The 24,495-nt window shown below is 30.8% G+C and overlaps 1 protein-coding gene across 1 annotated transcript; it reads left to right on the plus strand.

Annotated features, from left to right (window-relative positions):
• Positions 1-3,474: 3,474 nt before the first annotated feature.
• Positions 3,475-23,253, plus strand: LOC126878522 (uncharacterized). Its single transcript, XM_050641277.1, has 3 exons — positions 3,475-3,784; positions 7,594-7,895; positions 18,303-23,253. Exons 1-3 carry the CDS (start codon positions 3,628-3,630, stop codon positions 18,453-18,455), a joined length of 612 nt encoding a protein of 203 aa, XP_050497234.1. The 5' UTR covers positions 3,475-3,627; the 3' UTR covers positions 18,456-23,253.
• The last annotated feature ends 1,242 nt before the right edge of the window (positions 23,254-24,495 follow it).

Raw genomic sequence — 24,495 nt, forward strand, 5'->3', positions numbered from 1 at the left:
GAACTGATATTATTATGAAATATTGATAAACTTAAAATGTGGTTAAATTTATATTTAATACATCCATATGTTTGATCTATATTTTCTTACAAGTTTCTACGTTTTGTGTGTAAATTACTTTTATAATGATTGGACATTTTGAAAAAATATCCAACTTTCTTTTTGGAATAATTCCAACTAGATTTTGATATTCATATTCTAGAAAATTTTACCACAAATCACACAAAACTTTTTACTATGTTGCATAAATTTATAAACTTATAAGTAAGTATATAAAATATACCTACTTTTTATGAGTAAATAAAATAAAATTAAAAAAATATATAAATTTGTATAATCTTTTGAGACCAATTTACTGGAAATAATCACTGGTAATAGAAAATTGAAAACAAATAACTAGTAATTTAAATTGCATTAATAAATGTGGTTTATGGGCATATAAACATATAAAATAGTAAGTGTGTACGACGAAGGAAAATTAAGAAGTTTTTTGTGTTTAGACTTAAGCAGACAAAATTTTCAAAAAATTTTGGAATTCAGTTACAAAATAATTAAATTTGAATTAAATTTTAATTTATTAAAAAAATAACATAAATTGTACCTAAATTATTGTAAAAATATTGATTTCCAGAAACGTATCTATATAGATATTATTATATATGATAGATATTACCTATTTAATAAAACCCTTCAGAAATTTAGTTCTATGCAACTAAAAAAAAAAAATAAACAAATAATTTTGTTCGAAAATTTACCTGATAAAATTTTGAAGTCAAATATCTGTTACAAGTTATTTTATTATTTTTTGCCCAAGATCACATCACTCTAAAATAAAAATTTCTTAAGTATTGAAGATCACGTTACTCTAAAATAAATCTTTCTTAAGTTTTGCCAATTTTTTTGTTTTAAAGCAAAGAAAATGTTTTGTATAACATTTTGACTGATTTGAATAATATTAAAAGTAACTGAGAAACATGTCAAATGGGAATATTTAAATTTAAAAGTACATCCTAACAATTTGTTTTTAAAACTAATATTTTTATATAATTTGTGTAATTGTAAAAGCTGTTTTATAAAAAATTTGCAACTGATCCTGTATATAGCATGTTGCTTAGATTGCTTTTCCAACATAAAAAAGAGAAAAATCCCTTTAAAAAAAGAGAAGAGAAAAATATTTTCAATACTGAAAATTACACTGACTGCTAAGCTTTCAGTGAAACCAATTATTATTATGTTCAATTTAACACATAAATTCAATACATTTTTTTCACCTGGTAAATCTATTTTGATATAAAAGTTTTGATCAAATATTTCCAAAATGTATGATTGAAGAATAGCTAGATTTATCATAAACGAAAATTATGTTTTAAATATTAAAATTATGTATTATATTACAAAAACATAAAAATATTGGATAAAATACCAAGAATTAAAAAGTGCATCAAAAGAAGTGAAGATAAGTTAAAATTTAAGTCAACAGACATTTAAAACTGGTTCTATATTATCCTTTTAACAAAATCTCAGGTCTCAGAAAGCAACAAAAGGATAACCAAATCAAATGGGGCCAATTTCAGGTAGTTCAACCAGAACTGATATTATTATGAAATATTGATAAACTTCAAATGTGGTTATTTATATTTAATACATCATATGTTTGATCTGCATTTTCTTAAAGTTTCTACGCTTTGTATGTACGTAAATTACATTTATAATGATTGGACATTTTGAAAAAATATCCAACTTTCTTTTTGGAATAATTTCAACTAGATTTTGATATTCACATTCTAGAAAATTTTACCACAAATCACACAAAACTTTTTACTATCTTGCATTTTATAAACTTATAAGTAAGTAGATATATAAAATATAGTGGTACCTACTTTTTATGAGTAAATAAAATAAAATTAAAAAAATATATAAATTTATGTAACTTTTTTGAGACCAATTTACTGGAAATAATCACTGGTAATAGAAAATTCAAAACAAATAACTAGTAATTTAAATTACATTAATAAATAAATGTGGTTTATGGGCAACATAGAAAATATTAAGTGTGTACGACGAGAGCAAAATTAAGAAGTTTTTTTGTGTTTAGACTTAAGTAGACAAAATTTTCAAAAAATTTTGGAATTCCGTTACAAAATAATTAAATTTGACTTAAATTTTGATTTATTCAAAAAATAACATAAATTGTAAATTATTGTAAAAATATTTATTTAAATAAACGTATCTATATATTATTATGTATTATAGATAGAATTTAGTTCTATGCAATTAAAAAAAATTAAACAAATAATTTTATTCGAAAATTTACCTGATAAAATTTTGAAGTAAAATATCTGTTATCTACAAGTTATTTTATTATTTTTTGCCCAAGATCACATCACTCTAAAATAAAAATTTCGTAAGTATTGAAGATCACGTCACTCTAAAATAAATCTTTCTTAAGTTTTGCCAATTTTTTGTTTTAAAGCAAAGAAAATGTTTTGTATAACATTTTCACTGATTTGAATAATATTAAAAGTAACTGAGAAACATGTCAGATGGAAATATTTAAATTTAAAAGTACATACTAACAATTTGTTTTTGAAACTAATATTTTTATATAATTTGTGTAATTTTAAAAGCTGTTTTATAAAAAAATTGCAACTGATCCTGTATATAGCATGTTGCTTAGATTGCTTTTCCAACATAAAAAAGAGAAAAATTACTTTAAAAAAAGAGAAGAGAAAAATATTTTCAATACTGAAAATTACACTGACTGCTAAGATTTCAGTGAAACCAACTATTATTCTGTTCAATTTAACACATATTCAATACATTTTTTTCACCTGGTAAATTTGTTATTAATATAAAAACTTTGATAAAATATTTCCAAAATGTATGATTGAACAATATCTAGATTTATCATAAACGAAAATTATGTTTTAAATATTAAAATTATGTATTATATTACAAAAAAACATAAAAATATTGGATAAAATACCAAGAATTAAAAAGTGCATCAAAAGAAGTGAAGATAAGTTAAAATTTAAGTCAACAGACATTTAAAACTGGTTCTATTATATCTATCCTTTTAACAAAATCTAAGAAAGCAACAGAAGGATAAGCAAATCAAATCGGTGCCAATTTCAGGTAGTTCAACCAGAACCGTGGAAAGCATATGCGATAAAACCGACCAAAATCGAGTCAAAGTCAAACTCTAGCGACGAACAGAACGACCTAGTGCCGTGAACTATCAATCTGTGCTCCAAGCTATAACAAAGGTATAATATTTCTAAATATATTTGTCCAATATTTTGCTCTGTTTTTGGTAGACACGCCTTTCGATCTCGCTTATTGGTCGACCACTTGTAAGCATGTATGAGCCCTACGACCGCGGGAATACGGTCGAGAATCGCGTAGCGCGAGCATGCGGGGAAGCCAGCAGCGACGCTTGTATAAAGTTAGAGCATTTTGTAGTCCTGCATGCACGACGCGCACTGCACATACTGTCAAACATCGTCGAGCGGTCCTATCGTACAGACGTCTTTCACAAGTTCTCTCGTACAATTCGCGCGTTTATCCAGTGATTGGTGTTTAAAAATATTTTTGTGGTTTTTGTTGAACCTGAGTTTTTATTGAATCATGGCGATTCCATTTAACTTGCCGGGAGAGCAAACCGAAGTGGAAGTTATTATTACTCAGCTCCAGTACTTGTTGATGAAATTGCAAGATGCGATTAGAAGATCCAGAGCTACGAATTCTTCCTATCCAGTTTTTTCGATTTCTACCAGAACTAGAGGTTAGTGTTTAGTGCATTTTACTTAATAAAATCCCCCTGCTCGAAAAATGTTTTCTCCAACTTTTGAACCTGTTGCACTTGATCGTCTGTCTTTGAATTCCAGACAAACACAGAACTCAAATATTTTTAAAACAATTAATTCTTGCATTATACAAAATTTCAATTCATTTAAAAACATTAAAAATTAAAATCTTTTTGTTCGAAAATTTACCTGATATAACAAAATTTTTGAAGTCAAATGTAATTTTTCCCAAGATCACATCCTCACTCTAAAATAGAAATTTCTAACTTATGGTAATTTTTGGCTAAATTTTGGTAGAAAATTTACGTGATAACAAAATTTTGAAGTTTTTTTGAATATTTTTTTTACCCAAGATAACATCACTCAAAAAATAAAAATTTCTTAGTCTTGTTAATTTTTGGCTAAATTTTGTGTTTTAAAATAAGGAAAATATTTCTTATATACCTAAAATTTTGACTAATTTGAATAATAGTAAAATTACTGAGAAAATTGTCTAGAAATATTTAAATATTGATTTTCTAGTGCAACATTTTTTGCACCTTATGGATATTCTTGTGGGCCTGTGAGGTGTCAAAAGCCGTTTCAAAAGTGGAATAAACCGTGGAACCGATCCTTGTACGAAATCTTATATTTCTACATCAGTCTTCTAAGTGGATGAATTACTGTGATTTCTTTAGTAATAATACCTTATTCACCAAAGTAGGCAATAATAGTCTCAGGTGGATACTTTATTATAATGTCGAAATATCGGTTATGAAGTTGCGAAATGATCCTTTTACAAGTGGCCTTGGAAGCTGCAACGCGTATGTGCAATCCATACCCATGTAGTAGCAAATCCAAACAGCTGTATTTACTTCAAGAATATCGCGTACCCAGAGGCTTCCGTTAATGCATAAAGTCATCAGCACGTCAATTTCATTTCTCCAACATATTTTCGTTTTAATACGCCTTGAGGAAAGTTAGAAAACAATCTCCAGGTGATTGGCGCCAGTTGTGAAACCGACGAAAAGATTCAACATGTTAGTCTCGTCTGAATTAATGAATATAATTTTATGCCACTTTTGTGTACACGAGATATTTTATTCTTTTCGAATAAACTTGACCTTGTGGTTTTACGATTCTACCAATTTGGACTTGTCGCGTTTAACAAAGTTCAATAAAGGTCACTTTTCTGTTTCTGTTTTCCACAAGTTTATACATCAATTAAACAATTCAACTTTTTTCACTAAGTTTTTAACTTAATTTGCGTAGTGTGCAGACAGAAAAAAAACTTAAATATTCGATTATGTAAGATTGTCCCAAAATTATCATTTGTACCATATTTAAAATATTGGATTGTTAGTCATAAAATTATGCCTAACATTTTTTATCCAATATTTTTTTGTACTTCTGTTCAGTCACTTCTCTGTTTCTGTTTTTCACAACTTTATACCTCATTTCAACAGGTCCATTCTTTTCACAGTTTTCAAGTCTATTTTTATGTAGTTTGTCGATCTTGCATAGAAAAAAATATTTAAAATATTCGATTATGTAAGATTCGTGTCAATTTCAAAAAATATTTTCCTCATGTGCCACATAAAATTATGCCAAAAATTTTTTATGCAATAAGTACATTCTGTTCAATCACTTTTCTGTTTCTCTTAAGTTTATACCTCAATTGAACAAGTACATTCTTTTCACCAAAGTTTTTAAGTCTTTTTGTGTTTGTCGATCTTGCATAGACAAAAAATATTTAAAATATTCTATTAGGTACGAGTAATTTAAAAAAATATTAAATTAAATATTTAAATAGCACAAAGTCAATTTAAAAAAATATTTTTATTTTTGTGCCACAAAAAATCATTTTGCTAAATTTTTTTATGCAATACTGTGCAATTTTTATCATAATCTATTTACCATTACCACGATGCACGTTTTATGAAAACGACCCAAAAATTTATTCAAATTGCATTTCTGTTAAATACCTACCACAAGTGACTACAATGAGATACGATAAAAAACCTTCAATTTCGTAGTATGATAAATACGTGAGTGATCATCCTTGATCAGGTCATTGGCCCCCTATTATTTTTAATTTTCTGAGAAATATTTTGCATGAAAGTACCACATGTGGAAGTACCACATGTCAGTTTTTAACTAAAATTTATTCAAAGTTCTTTATTTTCTATTGATTTAGTTAGAAATACACAAATCGCAAAAATGTATGACAAATGCGTATATTTGTAATATTTCGCCTCTTTCGTGTTTATCAGACCGCTAGGTACCTTATCAACAAGGCTATCATTTTGATAAAGTTATCTCTCCGGTGAATAATATTTATTTTTAAGTTATTCCGATATTTTTTTATGCAGAATTTTATTTCATCACAGTCAACTATAAAATTTTAGGTCAATAACCGTGTACTAAATTGTAGTAGGCTCTTATCTAATTGACACTTTTTCAACACATTTGTTGTATGTGGAGACTTGTTGTCTACAAAGACATGTGTGATAATATTTTATCAATGTCAATTAAAAATACTCTGAAAACGGTCTCATTTTATGGTCTATAAAAACATCCCATTCCTCGTAATCTATAGATAATAATCTCATAGTATTGTCAATCTTACAAATTTTCAAATATAAAACTTGTTTTCCGTAAAAGTGTTTACGGAATTCTTTTAAGTCTCTTTTTCGAACATATAAATTAACGTTTATTTGCAATGATATAAAACAGAAAATATTATATTATGAAGGGACCGAATTCAGAAATATTCTATATTGTTTCGATTGAAAATAAACAAAAATACTTTACTAAAAATTTTGCCATGGTTCATTTTCTGTATTTTTATCTTTGTACAGTTTCGTTAGATTTGTTTTTCCAAATTATTTAAATATAATTATAATGTTTATAAATTTTTAAATAACTATCAAGTATATGTAACAAAAATGTTGCAATTCTATCTAGTCAGCAAATTCTGTAGATAAGTAAAAAATTTTCAAATTTTATAAATTAAGATTTACGCCTATTCGTACAGTATCCATAAAAATATTGTGTATAAAAATATGATGAAATTAAATTCAGAAGATTTTTGGCTAAAAATAAAAAAAATATATTTCTGGAATATGTATTACACCTTTGTGCAGTTTATACACTTGGATTCTCATTCGAAATGCTTTATATTCAGTTAACTTATTTTAAATATATTAAAAATTTTTTTTGATGGTCTTATTTTTCTATTGTATTTTGTCCCCAGTTTATGCGGGAATATACTTACCTAATGAGTATGGAGACTGAGCTGGCCACCAGTCGTCTTACACTATCGGCCAAGAAACGCAGATGCGCCCAATACTACACTAGGAGTGATGGTCCAAGAGAGAGATACTTACCTAATATTTTTACATTTATATTCAAATTAGTTTTAAAAATATTACACATCAAAATTTTTTAAACATACTTAAACAACAGTTTTAAAAGTTGTTAAATAAAAGTTATCAGATTCTCTTATAAATAATTCCAATCAATTTTAGTATGTAACTGATTGATACTGATTTTTCTAATGTTTAATGTATGTAATTCAATAGATATAAATTTGAAATCAAATGATTTTGTGAACTTAACGAGTCTACTTTGTAATCAGAGAAAAACGTTATATTCTTATCGCAAATCGTATAAAAACACAAATTTATTGTAAGATTTCGTTATCTATATAGCTTATGTTATAATTCGAGCATGTAAAACCCATTCGTAGAATAAACACCACGTTCTTCCCCCATCCGTGATTATATATTTTTTGTATTTTTTGCAGTTCGAACAAACAGTTCGAATAGGGCTCGAGGTAGAGAGCAGTCGTCTGTATCATCACCAGAGACTCCCTCCACATCTGCATCACCGTCCGCCAATGCCAATCTACCAGAGCTCCTAAACAATTTGGCGTGGTTGGCAGTTCTTACCCAAGAGGCTGTCGACAATAATTCACAACAAACTACTGCCATGGCTGTACCAAGGCCTACCAGAAACAGAACTTCTTCAGAATCATCGTGTTGCCAAGAGACCAAAAGTGATGAGACGACTGCCAGTAACAGTGGAAGCGTGCAAGCATGGAACCAGGTTGGTTCTCTTTCTCAGGAGGAAAGCTTTTGCTTATCTTCCAAACATGCATGCTTTTACTAACTTAGAGACGTAGTTTTATAGATGCAGAGTGCCTTTACTAACCCAGGACCCGTTATAGTGGTATATTCTATTATTTATTGACTCACTTTCTCAACAAATCTCAAAAAATAGTTTAATTCTTAATTTTTCAATATTATCCAAAGTTAATCCTAAGTTTGTTTTCCCTGGCACTGTTTTTCCTATTGTTTTCCGTTAATTTTTCCGAGATTTTTTTAAACTGTTTTTTTTTACTTTATAATATCTACTTGTTTGTATTTTTCTTCAGCGGTAATAACCTATTAATACGTAATTGGTTAATATAGCATTTATATTCACAATCATCATAAGCTGTCATGTAGAAAATATTATTTAGTACATATTCCTTATATTTAAAACCATTCCTTCTTTTATAAACAATTCTTTCATTTAAAACCATTCTTTCTTTAATATATTTTCCCCGCTTTATTTTTGGAAAATTCTCTGCAATTCTTGTATCTAACCCTGACAATTTACTAGACTTATCGTGTTTTACGATCAAATATTTTTATTCCAATAAAAAATGTGTAACAAGATTCCTTCCTATGCTTCAATTAAATACAATTAGTAACCCAGGAACCGTATATTCTATTATTTTTTGACTCACATTCTCAGTCAATCTTAAAAAATTGTATAATTCTTAATTTTTCTATATTTATTGTCCAAATTTAATTTTAAGCTTACACTGTTTTTCCTCGCGTTTTTGGAAACTTTTCCGATATTTTTTTTAAACTGGTGATTTTACTTTATAATACCAACTTATTTGTATTTTTCTTTAGTCATAAAGACCTATTAATTAGTAATTAGTTAATATATCTTATATTCTAATTCTACATGTTTCTTATAATTTTATTTAAAACCTTTCTTTAGGTACTTTAATATATTTTTCCTGCTTTATTTTTTGAAGTTTCACTCCAATTCTTGTATTTAACCCTTACAATTTACTAGAGTAACCCTTTTTTAGAATGTAAATATTTTTCTTTCCTTGAAAAATATCTAACAAAGGTTTTCCTGTAGGTACTTGAAATAAATTTATATCATATAATCTAACTTTTTTACCGCAGTAAACTGAAGCAAAAAATAATATGCATAAATTATATAATCTTTAGGTTAAACGTAAACGTAGATACAATTTCTGAGCAAGTTTATTCCTGTATTGTATGATAGCGATTACCTCGTCTCTTGCTATCAAGTCGAGGACCGAGGATAATATTTTATCCGACGCAGACGTGAGTGGGTTTGTAGATTCGACAAGAAGTAGGCAACTGGTGGTGCTGTAATGTATATTGCATAGTGTTCAGATTTGTAGTCGAGAGCGAACCAACACTGTGGAATTGCTTGTTTAATAGCCCGAGAGGCGACAACCGCACGAATGATATATTTTATAAAAAACAAGATTATAAATAAAAATATTTTGTCTTGTATTACTTTTAACGAGATTCTTTTTTAATTGCCGCATATTGTGGATAATAATAATTTATTATTACTTTTTTCTAGAATAAATTTATTATTTACATGAGACTACGTTTGTCAAACCTCTGGCAAAATGTTCTTCTACTAGACCCCACTCGTCATGCTAATATTCTTCTTCTTACGGTGACTTATCCTTAAGGACGTTGGCCATTACATTTGCCCATTTAATCTTATTTGCAGCCGCCCTGAATAGTTCTATGGAGGTCATATTCGTCCAACATGCATGCTAATAATTATCCTAAAATATTTTCTGAAGAATGATTTGACAAACCTATAAAAATTTCTATAGGCAAGTTTGACAAAATATACTTTTTCCATAAAATTCCCTGATAATTTAATTATAAAAATAGCTGCGTATTTATTAAATGACCTCTTTATTTTTCCATAAATTCTTCTTCTTGTTCTTGGCTCTAGAGTCTTTAAACTTTTGTAAATAGGTTTCTCTTGCTGTAAGAAAGAATACTATTGAGTTTGGAGTATATGTCTTCTTCTCTTATCTTATAAAGGAAGAAATGAGGCGTTTGATACTCCGTGTCAGGTTAATAATATAAACTTATGCAAATTATATAATAATTAAATTTCTTAATATAAAGTAGATTTTTCAGACCTGTATGAAAAATTTGTCAATTCTATCCACACTAACTTAATTGCAACATTATTTTTTATGTGTTGTATATACAGGGTGTTTCATTAATAATTGTCCATATAGTAACTGGAGAAACCTTAGCTCAAAATACAAATATTTAACCTAAAACATTTAAATAAAATTGGTTCCTTACTGAGTTACAGGGTGTTTTATCTAAAAATTTAAAAACTATTTTTGCTCAGCATTTTAAAACTATTCGACATATACTTTTCATACTTGGCAGAAAGTGCGACTACTATAGACCCTACTAAATTATGATACACAAACGTTTCTAGCTACTACCAGAGGCGTACGACAGGGGATAGTGAATTGTTGACCCTTCTCAAATTCTACGCCACTGGAGGAATTACTATTTTAGTGCCATTTTTAGATTCACCAATACTTTCTACGTAAATAATATACTCTTCACTGGTAACGATAAAGTCATTAGTTTTCGAGATATTTTAAGTTAAATATGAAACGGCACAGTTATTTTGATTAATTTATGATAATATGATTCATATGATTAAAATTAAAAAATTATTTGTAGCCAGTACTTTAAAACTATTTGGCCTATCCTTATCATACTTGGCAGAAAGTGTAGGTACTGTACACCCTACTAAATTAAGATAAATAAACGTTTCTAGCTACTACCAGAGGCGTACGACAGGGGATAGTGGCTGGTTGACTCTTCCCAAATTCTACACCACTGACGAAATTGCTGTTTTAGTGTAATTTTTGATTTTCAAATACTTTTTACGTAAATAATATACTCTTCATTCGTAACGATAAAATTATTAGTTTTCGAGATATTTGAAATTAAAAATGAAGGGATACACTACATTAATCAAAATAACCGTGTTGTTTCATTTTTAACTTCAAAGATCTCGAAAACTAATGACTTTATCGTTACGAATGAAGAGGATATTATTTTCATAGAAAATATTGGAGAATCCAAAATTAAACTAAAATAGCAATTCCGCCAGTGGCGTAGAATTTGAAAAGGGTCAACCATTCACTTTCCCGCGTCGTACGCCTCTGGAAACAGCCAGAAACGTTTTTTTAAAATAATTTAGTAGTTTGTACAGTACCTATACTTCCTGCCAAGTATGAAAAGGATACGTCGAATAGTTTTAAAATGCTGAGCAACAATAGTTTTTAAATTTTTAGTTAAAACACCCTGTAACTCGGTAAGGAACCACATTTTGTTTAAGTGTTTTAGGTTAAATCTTCGTATCTTGTGCTAAGGTTTCTCCAGTTACTATATGGACAATTATTAATGAAACACCCTGTATAATTAAACGATTTTGTCTTAAATTTCTGCAACGTAAGGCACTTTCCTGTTATTTGAGAGAGATTTTTACAACTTTTTATGTTAGAAAATCAGAATTTGTACCAAGAGTTCTTTCTGTACCAATAGTTTGTTTTGGTAATCAGCCTGCTCAGTTTAGCAATAATCATGGCATGGATCTGTTCTCATTCTGTTTTTTTCCTGAGTTAGAAATAATATATATAAATAAGCTCTAAAGTTTTAGTCTTTATTATTCGTTACTTGCTCGTTCTTGTAAATATTTTCACGTTTCCTATTTTCAAATGTTTCCATTAAAACAACTTATGAGTATGACAATGTTAGGTGTACCTACTACACTCATCCCACTACAATATCAGTTTTAAATTTTCCTAGATTGTAGTCTGTTTTAACACACGCAGAATAATTCTTTCTTCTAAGTTCGGGCGAGACAATACTTGCCTCTGACACTTGATCGCGAGACAGTTGTACTAAATCTTGTCCTTTCGTAAAACTCAATCAAGTTCAATACCTTTTTTATAGAAAGTTGACTATTTCTCTTGGATCAATACTTGATTTGCTGGTTTATACCCGCCTCATATTACTGAGTAAGTATCTAATATTTTCAAAAGACATGCATGACAATTTCTTCTTTTATTTTGCATTTTTTGCACCATGGTTTATTTACTCTACTTATCTTGTGGGATGTGTTTTTTAGTTGACAATGTGTAGTGACTACCTCTGAGCATTTTTATTCTAAAATCTGTTACGACTGGCTGAAAGCCTTAGGTCAATGTTGTGTATAATTTTCTCCATATCACTTTGCCCCTATTCTTTATCGTCCGGTCTTTCCTATACATCTAAAGACAAGGCTGTTGGTAGTATTACCTTTTTCCTGTTAATCTTTCCTTGCATTATAAATTGAGATTCCAGATAGAGCAGTTTCCTCTTGTTAATAGTGAGGACAATTCTTCGTTTGCGGTTACGACGTTTTTCCAGTCATTTTGCAGTGTGGTTTTTACTTAAATGTCGCAGAATTTTTTAAAAAGAATTCTAGTTCCTTCTAGTTAGACATTCCTATGGTTTTTCATCAGTTTCAGGATAATTGGTAGTTTCTAGAAACGTTTCTAGTATTCACCCAGCCTCAAAAGTTCAGTGCTGGACATAGACCTCTTACGGGGAAATCTCACGACGAGGTCGAGGCGCGTGTTGAAGCGAGCTTCAAGTGGATCCTAATTTAAACGACGGCAAAGAGAGATATAATATAATATATAATAGTGGAAAAGAAAGAGAACGCAGATACCCTACAATACGGTAAAATTAGTAATATTTACTTTGTGATAAAATGGGTCACAATACGTGTCCCTAAGAATACAGGCAACCAAAAAGGTGACCGCCCCCAGTGCTGGAGATAAAAATATTAGTGGGTTTTTTAAAATTCTCACACTGATCAAAATTAGAACAAAACGTAGTTTGACCATAAAATTACCACGCCACTGATCGTACCCTCGGTTGACGAGACATCCACACTATCCACAGGCCAATAAATTTTAGCATTTGGTGTTATTTTAAGGGTGATAAATACCAAATTTTGACAGAAATTTCTCTATCTCTCCTTGCGTTTAATCTTTTTCACGTTGGGTTGAATCCCGTCTTCAGTTTTTATCTTTTTCTGTTACTTTTTCTATTTCACTCAGAGTGTTGCTCCACGCTCTGTCAGTTTTCTTCTTTATTCGTGTTTCCAACCCCATCTACCTTGCGCTGCTCTCATTCAGTTTTTATTTAGCCTTCTTAAATCGTTAGTCCATCGTGTAGGTGTAGGTGGTCGACCGATGCTTCTCTTCCCTTCCCTTGGTTTCCATTCCAATAATCTGTTTGTTTATCACCCATTTGTCATTTTAGCTATGTATCCTGACATAAGCCACCTTGCTTATTCTCCTGAACTCTTCGTTTTTTATTTTGTCTCGTTGGAGTTATATTCTTAATATATTCTTAACAGGGATCACTCCATTCTTCTCTGTGCGACTTTGAGTTTGATAGCCCAGGCTTTTTTTAAGTTTTTAACATAATAATACATAATAGCCTTAATAAAAGAAACTATCCGTGAGAATTGAGAATACCTATTTTTATCTATTTTTAGCTTGTCTTAACAATGTGCTTTGATTCTCTTTTGTGCTCCCAACTTTACTATGTCTCACACCATCGTTTGTTATCACTCATTTCCTTGTTTTTTTATATTATTGTTGAAATACCTGTTGCCAGATAATATGTACTGATAAAAGAAATCTTTTGTATTATTTTCACATTGCTAAGACCGTTGTATGTGCGAAACAACAAAATCCATAAGCTTTAAAAACCTCGGCCCTCTGACTATAAATAATAAATATTTATCCTTTTTGATTTTGCAAAACGGTTGAAGTAAATATCATGGTGTGATTGCGAAATTACCTACTGATCTTTAGTTCTTAGTTTATTGCGTTTTAGTTTTCTTAAGGACATCATTTGCAGCTAGTAATGTCACTTCTATTTGTTTATAATATACCCCATGCATTTTGACCTTGCAGCACACGGTTTTCAAGATAATTATAATGCAATTATATTTACTCCATTGTTCACATAAGCGTTCATGGATTTCCTTTGTTTGCTTCTGATATTATCTAATGGTACTTTCTTCGACATCGTTTTTTTTAATGCTAACCACACTGTTATTTGAATCACTTTTTTTATTTTCCGAGCTTTTGGGACAATTAAATTGAAATAAAATTTATGAATATGATAAATGATAACTCCACTAACTTTAATCATTTAGATTAGAATATACAGGGTGTAACAAAAACGCAGGTCATAAATTAAATCACATATTCTGGGACTAAAAATATATCGACTGAATCTAACTTACCTTAGTACAAATGTGCACATAAAAAAAGTTATAGCCCTTTGAAGTTTAAAAATGAAAATCAATTTTTGTCCACATATCGAAAACTCTTAGAGATTTTTTATTGAAAATGTGGCCTCTTATGGCAGGAACATCTTAAAAAAAATAGTAGTGAAATTTGTACACCCCATAAAAATTTTATGGGGTTTTGTTCCCTTAACCCCCCCCCCCCAGTCTGTTGTGTACGATCCAATTAAATTATTATGGTGGAACCATTAGTTCAACACAATATTTTTAAAACTTTTTTGCCTCTTATTATTTTTTCGATAAGCCAGTTTTTATCAAGATGCGGTTTATTTTTTAATATGTTTAGATAAAAACATTATGGGGGTTTTGTTCCTTTAAACTCCCCAAATGTTTGTGTACGTTCCAGTTAAACTATTATTGCGGTACCATTAGTTAAACACAATGTTTTTAAGACGTTTTTGCCTCTTAGCATATTTTCGATAAGGGATCTTTTATCGAGGTGTGGCGTCTTTTTTAATATGGTTCAAAATATACTTAAAAATGTAAATTTTCATATTATTACAAGGTCTCTACAATTCGTACTTAACCATATACAAATATGTGGTGGATTTGACAAATATTCAAAATATCCCGATAAAAACTGGCTTTTTGAAAAAGTACTAAGAGACAAAAAAGTTTTAAAAACATTGTGTTTAACTAATGGTACCACAATAATAATTTAATTGGAACATACACAAAAGTGTGGGGGGGGGGGGGGGTCTAACGGAACAAAACCCCATACAATTTTTATGGGGTGCATAAATGTCACTATAATTTTGTTTTAAGATGGTTCTGCCATAAGAATGCCACTTGTCCATTTTCAATAAAAAATCTGTAATAGTTTTCGATATATTGGAAAAAATCGATTTTCATTTTGTAACTTCAAAGGGCTATAACTTTTTTTATGTGCACATTTGTACTAAGATAAGTTAGGTTCAATCGAACTATTTTTGGTCCCAGAATATGTGATTTAATTTATGACCTGTATTTTTGTTACACCCTGTATAAAGCGACTATTGCTTGTGTGTTATTTTTTCTGGTAAGTCTTTGTATATGTAAAAAGAAGAATGGTATTTGTTTCTTTTTTCAAGAGTCTATGTTAGAATGAGCTTTTATATTTAATGTTTTGTTTTATTACATATATTATTTAAATGTTTTTCTTCGTCTTTTTCTCCTCCTCATGTGACTTCAATCTGTTTAAACTTTTTCAATTTTCGATATTCACCTATTTCTATTTATTCTTCTGACTTACTTATACCAATTTAATCTTTTTTCTTCTATATATTCCAGCTCATGCCTAGTTACCCTCATTTTCCTTTTAACATGTATATCCTCCTTTGTATATCCTCCTTACTTCAGTTGTCATAACTTTATGATTTTACTACAAATTTCTGCCCCATTGAAACTATCAACTCGAAGTATTTAAATTTATTTGTGCCTTTTATTTGTCAATATTTTGTGACTTGTCTAACTCAAGGTTTTCTACTACATCTTCTGTTGTTGCTAGGTATCCTATCTTCTGAAAATTTATGTCTAGACCATTCTTCAAGAATTTGTCTTCCAATTTTCTGACCATAAAACTTTCTTGTCTTTCCCATGTTGTGCTATGACCACCTTATCTTCTGTAAAGTTGAATATGTATAAGTAAATGGTCATCTCGTACTGAGACCCCATTCCTTCACATTTCCTCTTTCTGGGTTTAAGGGTCTTTTTGTTGTACACTTTGCTGTCGTAAAGCTGTTAAAAAATTTCGTTTCCATCTTACTTTTACTATATTACTTCTATGCATGTTTTTCACTACTATTACCAACTGTTGGGGTATATGTAGTTCCTCCAAAGCGTTCCACAACTTGGTTCTTGTAATTGAGTCATACGCTTTCTTTAAATCTATAAACGAACAGTGGATTGCCTGTTTTTGCCATTCTCTTTTCGATTACTTGTTGGACCGTGTATATTTGATCGATACAGGACCGTCCTACAGAAACCCCTGCTTGGTCATCGCCAATTTTACCACTGATATCTTCTTCTAGTTTGTTTTTAAAAACTTTGTCATAAAATCAACCCAGTGATGAAAATATGCTAATTTCCCTGCAATTTTTAGATTTTTTTGGTCTCCTTTCTAAATATTGATGTACTATCCGACAAGCGAGAACTGGCGGCCGACCTTCTCGTATTGTGTATTTATCGCTGTGTATTTTCGCTCAAGGTTACGCGCCATCTCTGGCTTGTCGGATTGTACTATAAGTAAGCACTTGTTCACTTTTCAAGTAGTTCTTCACCATTGATTTTTGAAACATTTGCAAAATAACTTTTCAGGCCGATATTTAATTTATTTATTCCGATTACACTCCTCCAGGTTCATCGGATTTCTGGTTTTTGACGTTCTTAATAGCCCTTCTGACTACTTATATAGACGAATCCATTTGACTTTGACTGATGTTCTAGTCTTTCTGTATTATCTATCTTGTTAGTAGATCCCTGTAATATTTTAGCATTGTTGCTCACCATATAGTGTATGTAAGCTTTTTCTCTATTGCTGTTTCTTAATGATTTAAGTACTTTCTAAGATCCAGAGCTCGTTGTGGCTCCAAGGCATTTCCAGTTCTTTTCTTTTCCTATTCTTCGTTTAACTTCCTATTTTTATCTTCGTATCTTCTATAAACGTTCTTCTTTCTTTGTACTTAGAGATATTTTTGATATAGCATTTTTTATGCATACCGTGGTCGTGGTCTCTTCTACCTGTTTTAGTACATAAAAGTGTTGTATGGAATCTTTCTTTCTTTTTCTATGGAATCCTTTTTTCCAGTTCTTTATTTCTCCCTAGTACCTTTTGTCTTTTCCAGTTGGTGACACTCGTAAACATTTTTAACGAGCTGTCGTCATTGGTTGCGATCCTGTGCCACATGGAAGGCTACATATATAGATTTTCCCACCAGAGTTTTCATCTGGTCTGCTCATCGTGTTAAAGATCTTTCTCTTAATCTTCGGCCTTCTACCTTTCATTCTACTACCAATAGTTACATAGTCCTCGTTCGTCTGGTTATGTGACCAAAGTAGTTTAGGAGAATACGAAAAATTAATAGACCAGGCTGTATCGTCGCCCCGCCCCCGTTAGGTAAATTATAAACAAATTCAAAAAATAAATTTTTCACTTCGTATAATTTTTTTTTTAAATTCTTTAGGTCATTATGAGCAAAAAAGGTCTCCTGTGATTTTTCTCTAAAATTGATTGTTGTCGAGTTAAACGCGATTTAAAATTTGAAAAATGCTAAAATTGCCATTTTCAAGGCTTAATAACTCGGTTAAAAATTATTATTATGAAAGTCAGAAAGTGACTAAATAAAAGTTTAAAGCCCCCCCCCCCCCTACATGATCCCGAAGAAATTTGTGTCATTAATTTATTACTAAGCTGTTATTTTTAATTATCATCAATGGGCGCTAACAGCGTATTGAAGCGGCAGTCAATCTGAGTGTTACGCTGTTAGCGCACATTGTTAATAATTAAAAATAATAGCTTAGTAATAAATTAATGAAACAAATTTCTTCAGAATCATATAAGGAGTATAGAAATAAGGAGAGTGTGATGGTCGAAGAATTTAAAGGACTGGTTTAAATGCAGTCCTATAGAACTATTCAGAGCAGCGGTAGATAGAGCACAGATCGCAATGATGATATCCAACTTCCGATTGGGATACGGCACTTAAAGATGAAGTGCCGTAAGTGCGATTGACAGTCAAGAGAAGGAACTTCTGTTGCAATTATTGATAAACATGTTTGTCTTTGAGTAGGGATAAACTAAGAAGGGGTAAAACTAGGTATTATTAACTGTTATTCAGGGTTCGTTTAAGAATTATTTAAAATTAAGGGTTAAATTTATCGAAATAATATAGCGAAAATATAATATTATTTGTCGCATGTGAAAATTGAACAAGTACTATCAATTTATTAAATTGCATTGGATATTTAAGAAAAGGGATATTAATTAGGATTTTTTTGTTTCAGGAGACTGATAATGAGCAATCAAGTGAAGATGGATCGGACAAGAGTTACTCACGTCAAGGAATCCTATCAAGACTAATACCAGGGCCGGTATCCGCTCCCCTGTTTACTGCCATGATTTGTTTCGTCGGGTGGCACATATTCAGGGCTCGGTAACTCCCCAGCCACTACAAAACTTTACTTTATCCAAAGCAAAAGTGATCGTTATTCGATAGATTTAGAAAAATGTAGAAAAACGCTACATATATTATGTTTGCTTAATTACTGTTTTTTTATATGATATACTTTCGGTGTGTTTTTATTTCATGTGTACTATTTGTACATAAAAATATTCACATACTGTGTGTGCTAGGTTTAAGATTGTATCATTGTTTTTTCTTGTAAAGGTGTGCGTAGGTCATTTGTGCACAAGTTTGTTCCAAAGAGAGGAAAACCAATCAAAGCATTGATCTCATATAGTATGACCAAGACAAAAAGTGTTTTGGTCTACTCTCAGGAATTTATATGATTAGATTATATTTTGAGTTTTTATTTCGATTTTTTGGTAGTTTTTATGATTGTACATGAATTGTATATAAAATTTTAAGTTGGATTCAGTATAGCCAAAGATTGAATCGTGCCAAACGGCCAAGAGCAAGTTTTCTAAACAAACGGTTCAGTTGCGTCCCTGTATATTTTTGTGGCATTCTTAACCTGTTTCATAGAATAAGACTTAGTTTATTGGCAAATTATTAGGATTAGGGAATATACTCACACGTTGCTACTTTCCAATATTTTTTCTGATGCTGTTTCACAGGAGCGCGACTGAAACGTTCTCAGTGAGTAACCGTAACTGCCAGCTCTAGAGGTGGGCGCGTCGTCTCTTTGATAGCTTTCGCTAGAGTCTGACTCTGTTTTAAGTTTAAGTGGAAGGAGCCGTAAAGAGTCTCTTTGCGGCCCTAAAGGTTTTCAAATGATCTCCGTAGTTAGAATAGCCCGGTGCGCGAAAGCTGGACGTGTGCCGATCAGCCCCGCACCTGAGATCTGTAAATACAGTTCAGGACCAGTCTTTACATAAACATTTATATGGTCTATGCTTTACTTTCTAATAACATTTACATTCTAACGAAGAATAGGCAACGAAAACATTCAATTTTAAATCAAATTCTTAGTTAAAATATAACGATATCTTCTATAACATTTAAATGAACGTACTAACCAAATTCTTTCAACACTTTATTGAATTTTCTTTCCCTGTTCTTTGATTAAGACCTCTTCGTATTTTGTTTAGTTTTGCAAAAATGTTAGAGCGACTTGTCCTGACTTAATGCATGTTATATAGCTTTTAATTTTTTATACTGTAAATGTAGGTTTTAAGGATATAAATGCTGATATTTTAAAGAAATTAAAGCAATTTACCTAGTTTACGGACTATTAGTTGTAAGTTGTAGTTCTAGACAAGCTGTGCTGTAGATGGCTCTTCAAAGCGTCACTGTGATTATGCCGAAAGGCTGTAAGAGTGTATATAGCGCTCCCAAAAGGGTGAGGGCTGTTACATAAACTCCTGTTTACACTGATATCCGCTACGTGGACCAGGCAGCACTACAAAAGATAAACTCGGATAACTATAAGCCAATAATAAAAACAAAAACACTTGCCGTAGCAATCTATGTCATTTCAAAGGAGAAATGTCAGTAGCTTGGTGGTGCGGTATTCCTTGGGTTGGAACGAAAATTGGTTTAAGATCCTCTAGGAAGACAATAACTTACCAAAGAGTAACCAGATGACATAATTATATTCCTTCAGTCGAACCAGTATATCTGAATACACCAAGATATGCTGGGAAAAGTAGCTAACGCTCAACATTGTTTGTGGCAACAATGGAAAAGTAATTTCCCAAAATTCTTCAGTTGTTTTTTGTTTCTTTCTAAACCTCACTCCATTTTTGTACTTGATGCTGGTTATCCAACTAGTCTGCTGAAACACTGCTTGGTCTGCTAATACATTTTTTTTATGTTTGTAGTTATTCCTAGTCAGTATAGTCGATCGTTGTGTTTTAGGGTTGGCTAGGATGTTTTTTTTTTATTTCTTCTTATATTTTATTGTAGAATGCGTGTTATTTGTTTACTGTTTATGGGATTTTATCATAATATATGTATCAGTGGCGACTCTGCTTCATCTACACCTTGACAATTGTAACATTATAAGACTTTTTGTACTACTTTTTTTTATTGTTGCTTTATTTTAAATTGGATAAAGAAATTATATGAACATGCACAACAGTCTAGCCTATAACTTATCCTAACGAAACCTTCAACTGTTTTGTCCTTACCAAAAAACTATTATTAAGAATTGTTTTCTTGAAGAAACGATTATAAATCGTTTAAATAAATAAATAAAATATAAATAATTTGGCAATTTATGCTTTTGTTATGCCAGGTGCAAAGGACACAGCACACATCTTATGAAAAATTTAATGTCACTCAAATTCAATAAAATTTACATGAATAGATTCGTCTCTAAAGTACAATCATTTGCAGAAAGATTTTTATGAACTACTAATTCACAAAATATCTTTTCTCACTCTAACTTACGTATATAACCATTTGATTTTAGATTTATTTATATAAATTTACGCCGTTTTTAATCAAAATTCAGAGTTGGCGCAGTCTATTCATGTAAATTTGATTGCATTTGAATGACATAATATTTTCGACAAGATATGTGAGGTGTCCTTTGTAACATATAGTGTGTTAGGCCTTAGTATTAGAGTTATTCGAATTTTATTTTTGCTGAGTTTATAGAATTTCTTCTATGTTGGAATTTTTCGGATTCATTTGTTTTAAAATGAATCCGACGATTGTAGTGATATGGTTGTTTTAGGCACTAGCATGAATCTGAGTTGTTGCTGATCAAAACCATAGATGTAATGTACCATTGCCATATATACTATAACTTTATGTATTACCCCGACAAGCCATCAGTATTGTTTATGTATGAAATCGTCCATCAATTAGACAGAATATGTATCAGTCGATCAATATTGATTTCTAAATTATTTATTACTCTGGTTTAATCTTTTACAAAATCCAACAAGTGACTATGTCAATTAGCGTTAAGTAACTTTAATTGTCTATGTAGCTCTTCTATTCCATTTCAAAAAAACTTTCAAAGGGATTTCAAAAACATATTGGTCCTAAAAATTCCCTCTTTTGTTTGTTTTTAGTTAATATTTGCGCACATAACAATCTGCATAGACATATAGCGTTAAGACTTCAACTGAACCGTCTGTGATCGATAAAATATTTGATTTTAACAATATTTATTTTGTTAAAAAAAAGAAAAAAAATCAAAAACAAATAATGTTGTTCTAATTCCATTTAATGTAAATATCGATGTTTTTGTTGTCATAAAATTAAGAAAAATATTGTTGGATTTAGTAAAATGATTGTGTTCAATTTTGAAATCGATTTTCGCTCGTATTGCTACTCATAATGAATATTAAGGAATTCACATTCTTTCATGACTTATTCGAAATTTCTTTTGCTCAATTATCTTAAGTTTTATTCTATTTCGCATCTTTGTACGGTATTTCGTGCCTACATTAAAAAAGTTTCTTGGAGGCGACAGAACGGGCGCGGAGAGACTAATGTGTACAAGTCTACACAAATATCTGAAACCGCCACGGTCAGACAGATCGAAAACGTGGTTACGCGACGTTGTCAGATCAATCATGCTTCAAAGGTTTCTCGGTTTTAATTTGTTACCTGTTTCACAGTAAAATTTTCTCTGCGTAAATTTTAAACATTGTGTATAATTTCACGGGATTGTGGACTTAGTGTCCTATATTTCACGGCACTTCTTATATTCATGTTTATTAAAAAAACATTAAATATATTCTAAATAAACAACTATTAGACGATTTTACCCGGCAATATCGCAAAACCGCTGGCTTCGTGCACAATGCATTTTAAAAATGTTTACTCTTTGCACCAACGCGTTCAATTGAAGTCCTCTCTCCTTGATTTTCTACCTGTGTGACCTTCGTGGTTTCAGATATTTCTGTACAGTTGTAATGGGTGCCAGCTCTGACCACTGCCATTAGCGCCTCCCCCTCCAATTCTGAAATTAGTATAAAGAGGGAATGAGAAAGAAAAAGTTCCTTAAATATTAGAGTAGTAACTCATAAAATTGTCTGCCTTTGTAACGAATTTGCATTTTAAATGTATTTCAACCCCCATCTGGACCAACCCGGCGCCGAGACCCGTGATAGAAGCTCTCGGGTGACCAATCTAAATAAGAACTGCTTATGTCAAAATTATATTGCCTGATGTAAGCGAACCTTTTAATATATATGATATTTTTTTGCTACTTAAAAGAGATTTTTAATAATACTTTAAATGTCCTAAATTGGTGGGTAATGAACACTATTTATTTTCACTATAAATGTCATAAGTTTTATACATGTTTATAAACATATATCTATATATACTATATATTTTTGTGATGTATGTAATGAGTTGTATATACAGGCTGCCCCAAAATTAATTTGACAAAAGCTAAGGGATTACATCTAGCATCAAAATGTCAATTATTTTCTCAAAATTGCTCGTTTTTGTTAAAAATATGCACTTATTGCGTATTAGCTAAGATTTGAAGGCCTTAAGGTTATACTTTTGCAAATTTAATTGGAAAAAATCGTACAGATACCAAATACACAAAATAGCTTTTGTCGAATTAATTGTGGAACACACTGTATATGTGTTACCAATGGTGGCCCTTGACCTACTTGTATTACTTTTGTTTTTGCTGCTTCACAGTTTGTTTTATTATATCTCCAAAGGCCACTACTGTTGACACAGCAGCCAATTGTATTGTCATACTCACGTCTACTACCGATCGTCTTTCACTTGTAACTTTTTCACTTTTATATAGTTGATTTGAAATAAATGTAAACATGCCGAAAGCAGAAAAACTCTTTTTTTTTCTATAATTTTACCCTATTCTAATATTAACAATGAGAGCTTAATAGAGCATGTCATAGAAAACAACAGAGACTTGAAATGTCTAAGTCCAACACTGGGCATTGACAAAATTATCAAAATTAAAGACACAAATAACAAGGAATAGAAGTACAAATCGTCGCTGTTACTGCAATAGGTCGTACGTCAAAATTATTCACTTCTCAGTTTAAGGCATTTTCCAAACCAAAATCATCTGTTCTAGCATACTCTAAAATATCACATGTGAATACGACATATGTATTAATAATAATTTGGCAAAAACATAGTATGCCTAAAAAATCAAATAAAAAATACGAAATTTCTGAAGTTTATATTATTTTTTTCATCTTCTGAAAAATCGTCTATTTAGACATACGACCTATTGCAGTAACGGCGACGAAATATAAAATTAAAACTTAACCTAACAAAGATAGTTCAAGACTTTTGTAGAAGACCTTGTACAGCTCGCAAAGCCTCATAATCTAATGAACCAACAAAAGAAAAAGTTAAGAAATAACTAAGTAAATAAATATAAAAACGTTAGATCAGATGTATTACCAAATATAGAAAGATTCGAAATAGAAAAAGCTAAAAAATAAAAATATTAAAGCTCCAGGACATGACGGTGTAATTGCCGGGCTTGAAAACAAACAGCAGAACCCCAAAGACTGGAACGAGAGGCTAAAATATTTTTAATGAATTGTTAACCTAAGACGCATCTATACTACTGGAGAGTGGCGGTATAGTATGACTTAGCCCCCGGCGGTCCATGAACTAAATCCGGCACTGACGAGAGCTTAGTTATTCTCCTTTACAAAAAAGGGGACAAATATGATCTACAATCTAAAGAATGATAGACGTAATATGTCGTTGCTCAGTCAAGTATACAAACTGTTTATGAAAATTATACTTATTTAAGTTATGGCATTTCGGAACACACTCCAATACCATACTTTGGGAACTGTCAAAGAAATGTCACACGTAGACAGAACACTGTAATGTCGGCAATGATGTCATGTTGAAGATGTCCATCTAATCTCGTGTAAAGATACAAATTAATGTGTTTCAATAAAGTAGTCAAAGTCGGCCCATAGTTTTATTAAATACATAACATTATTTTGGCGACGAGTCCCGATCGAATCCAAGCAGGTAAAGTCCGTAAATAATTAGTCGTCTGAAGTCTGGCCGCGTGTAAAGTATTGTGCATTGTACAG

Source organism: Diabrotica virgifera, chromosome 10 (genome assembly GCF_917563875.1).
Source record: "Diabrotica virgifera virgifera chromosome 10, PGI_DIABVI_V3a".
NCBI classification, from domain to species: domain Eukaryota; kingdom Metazoa; phylum Arthropoda; class Insecta; order Coleoptera; family Chrysomelidae; genus Diabrotica; species Diabrotica virgifera.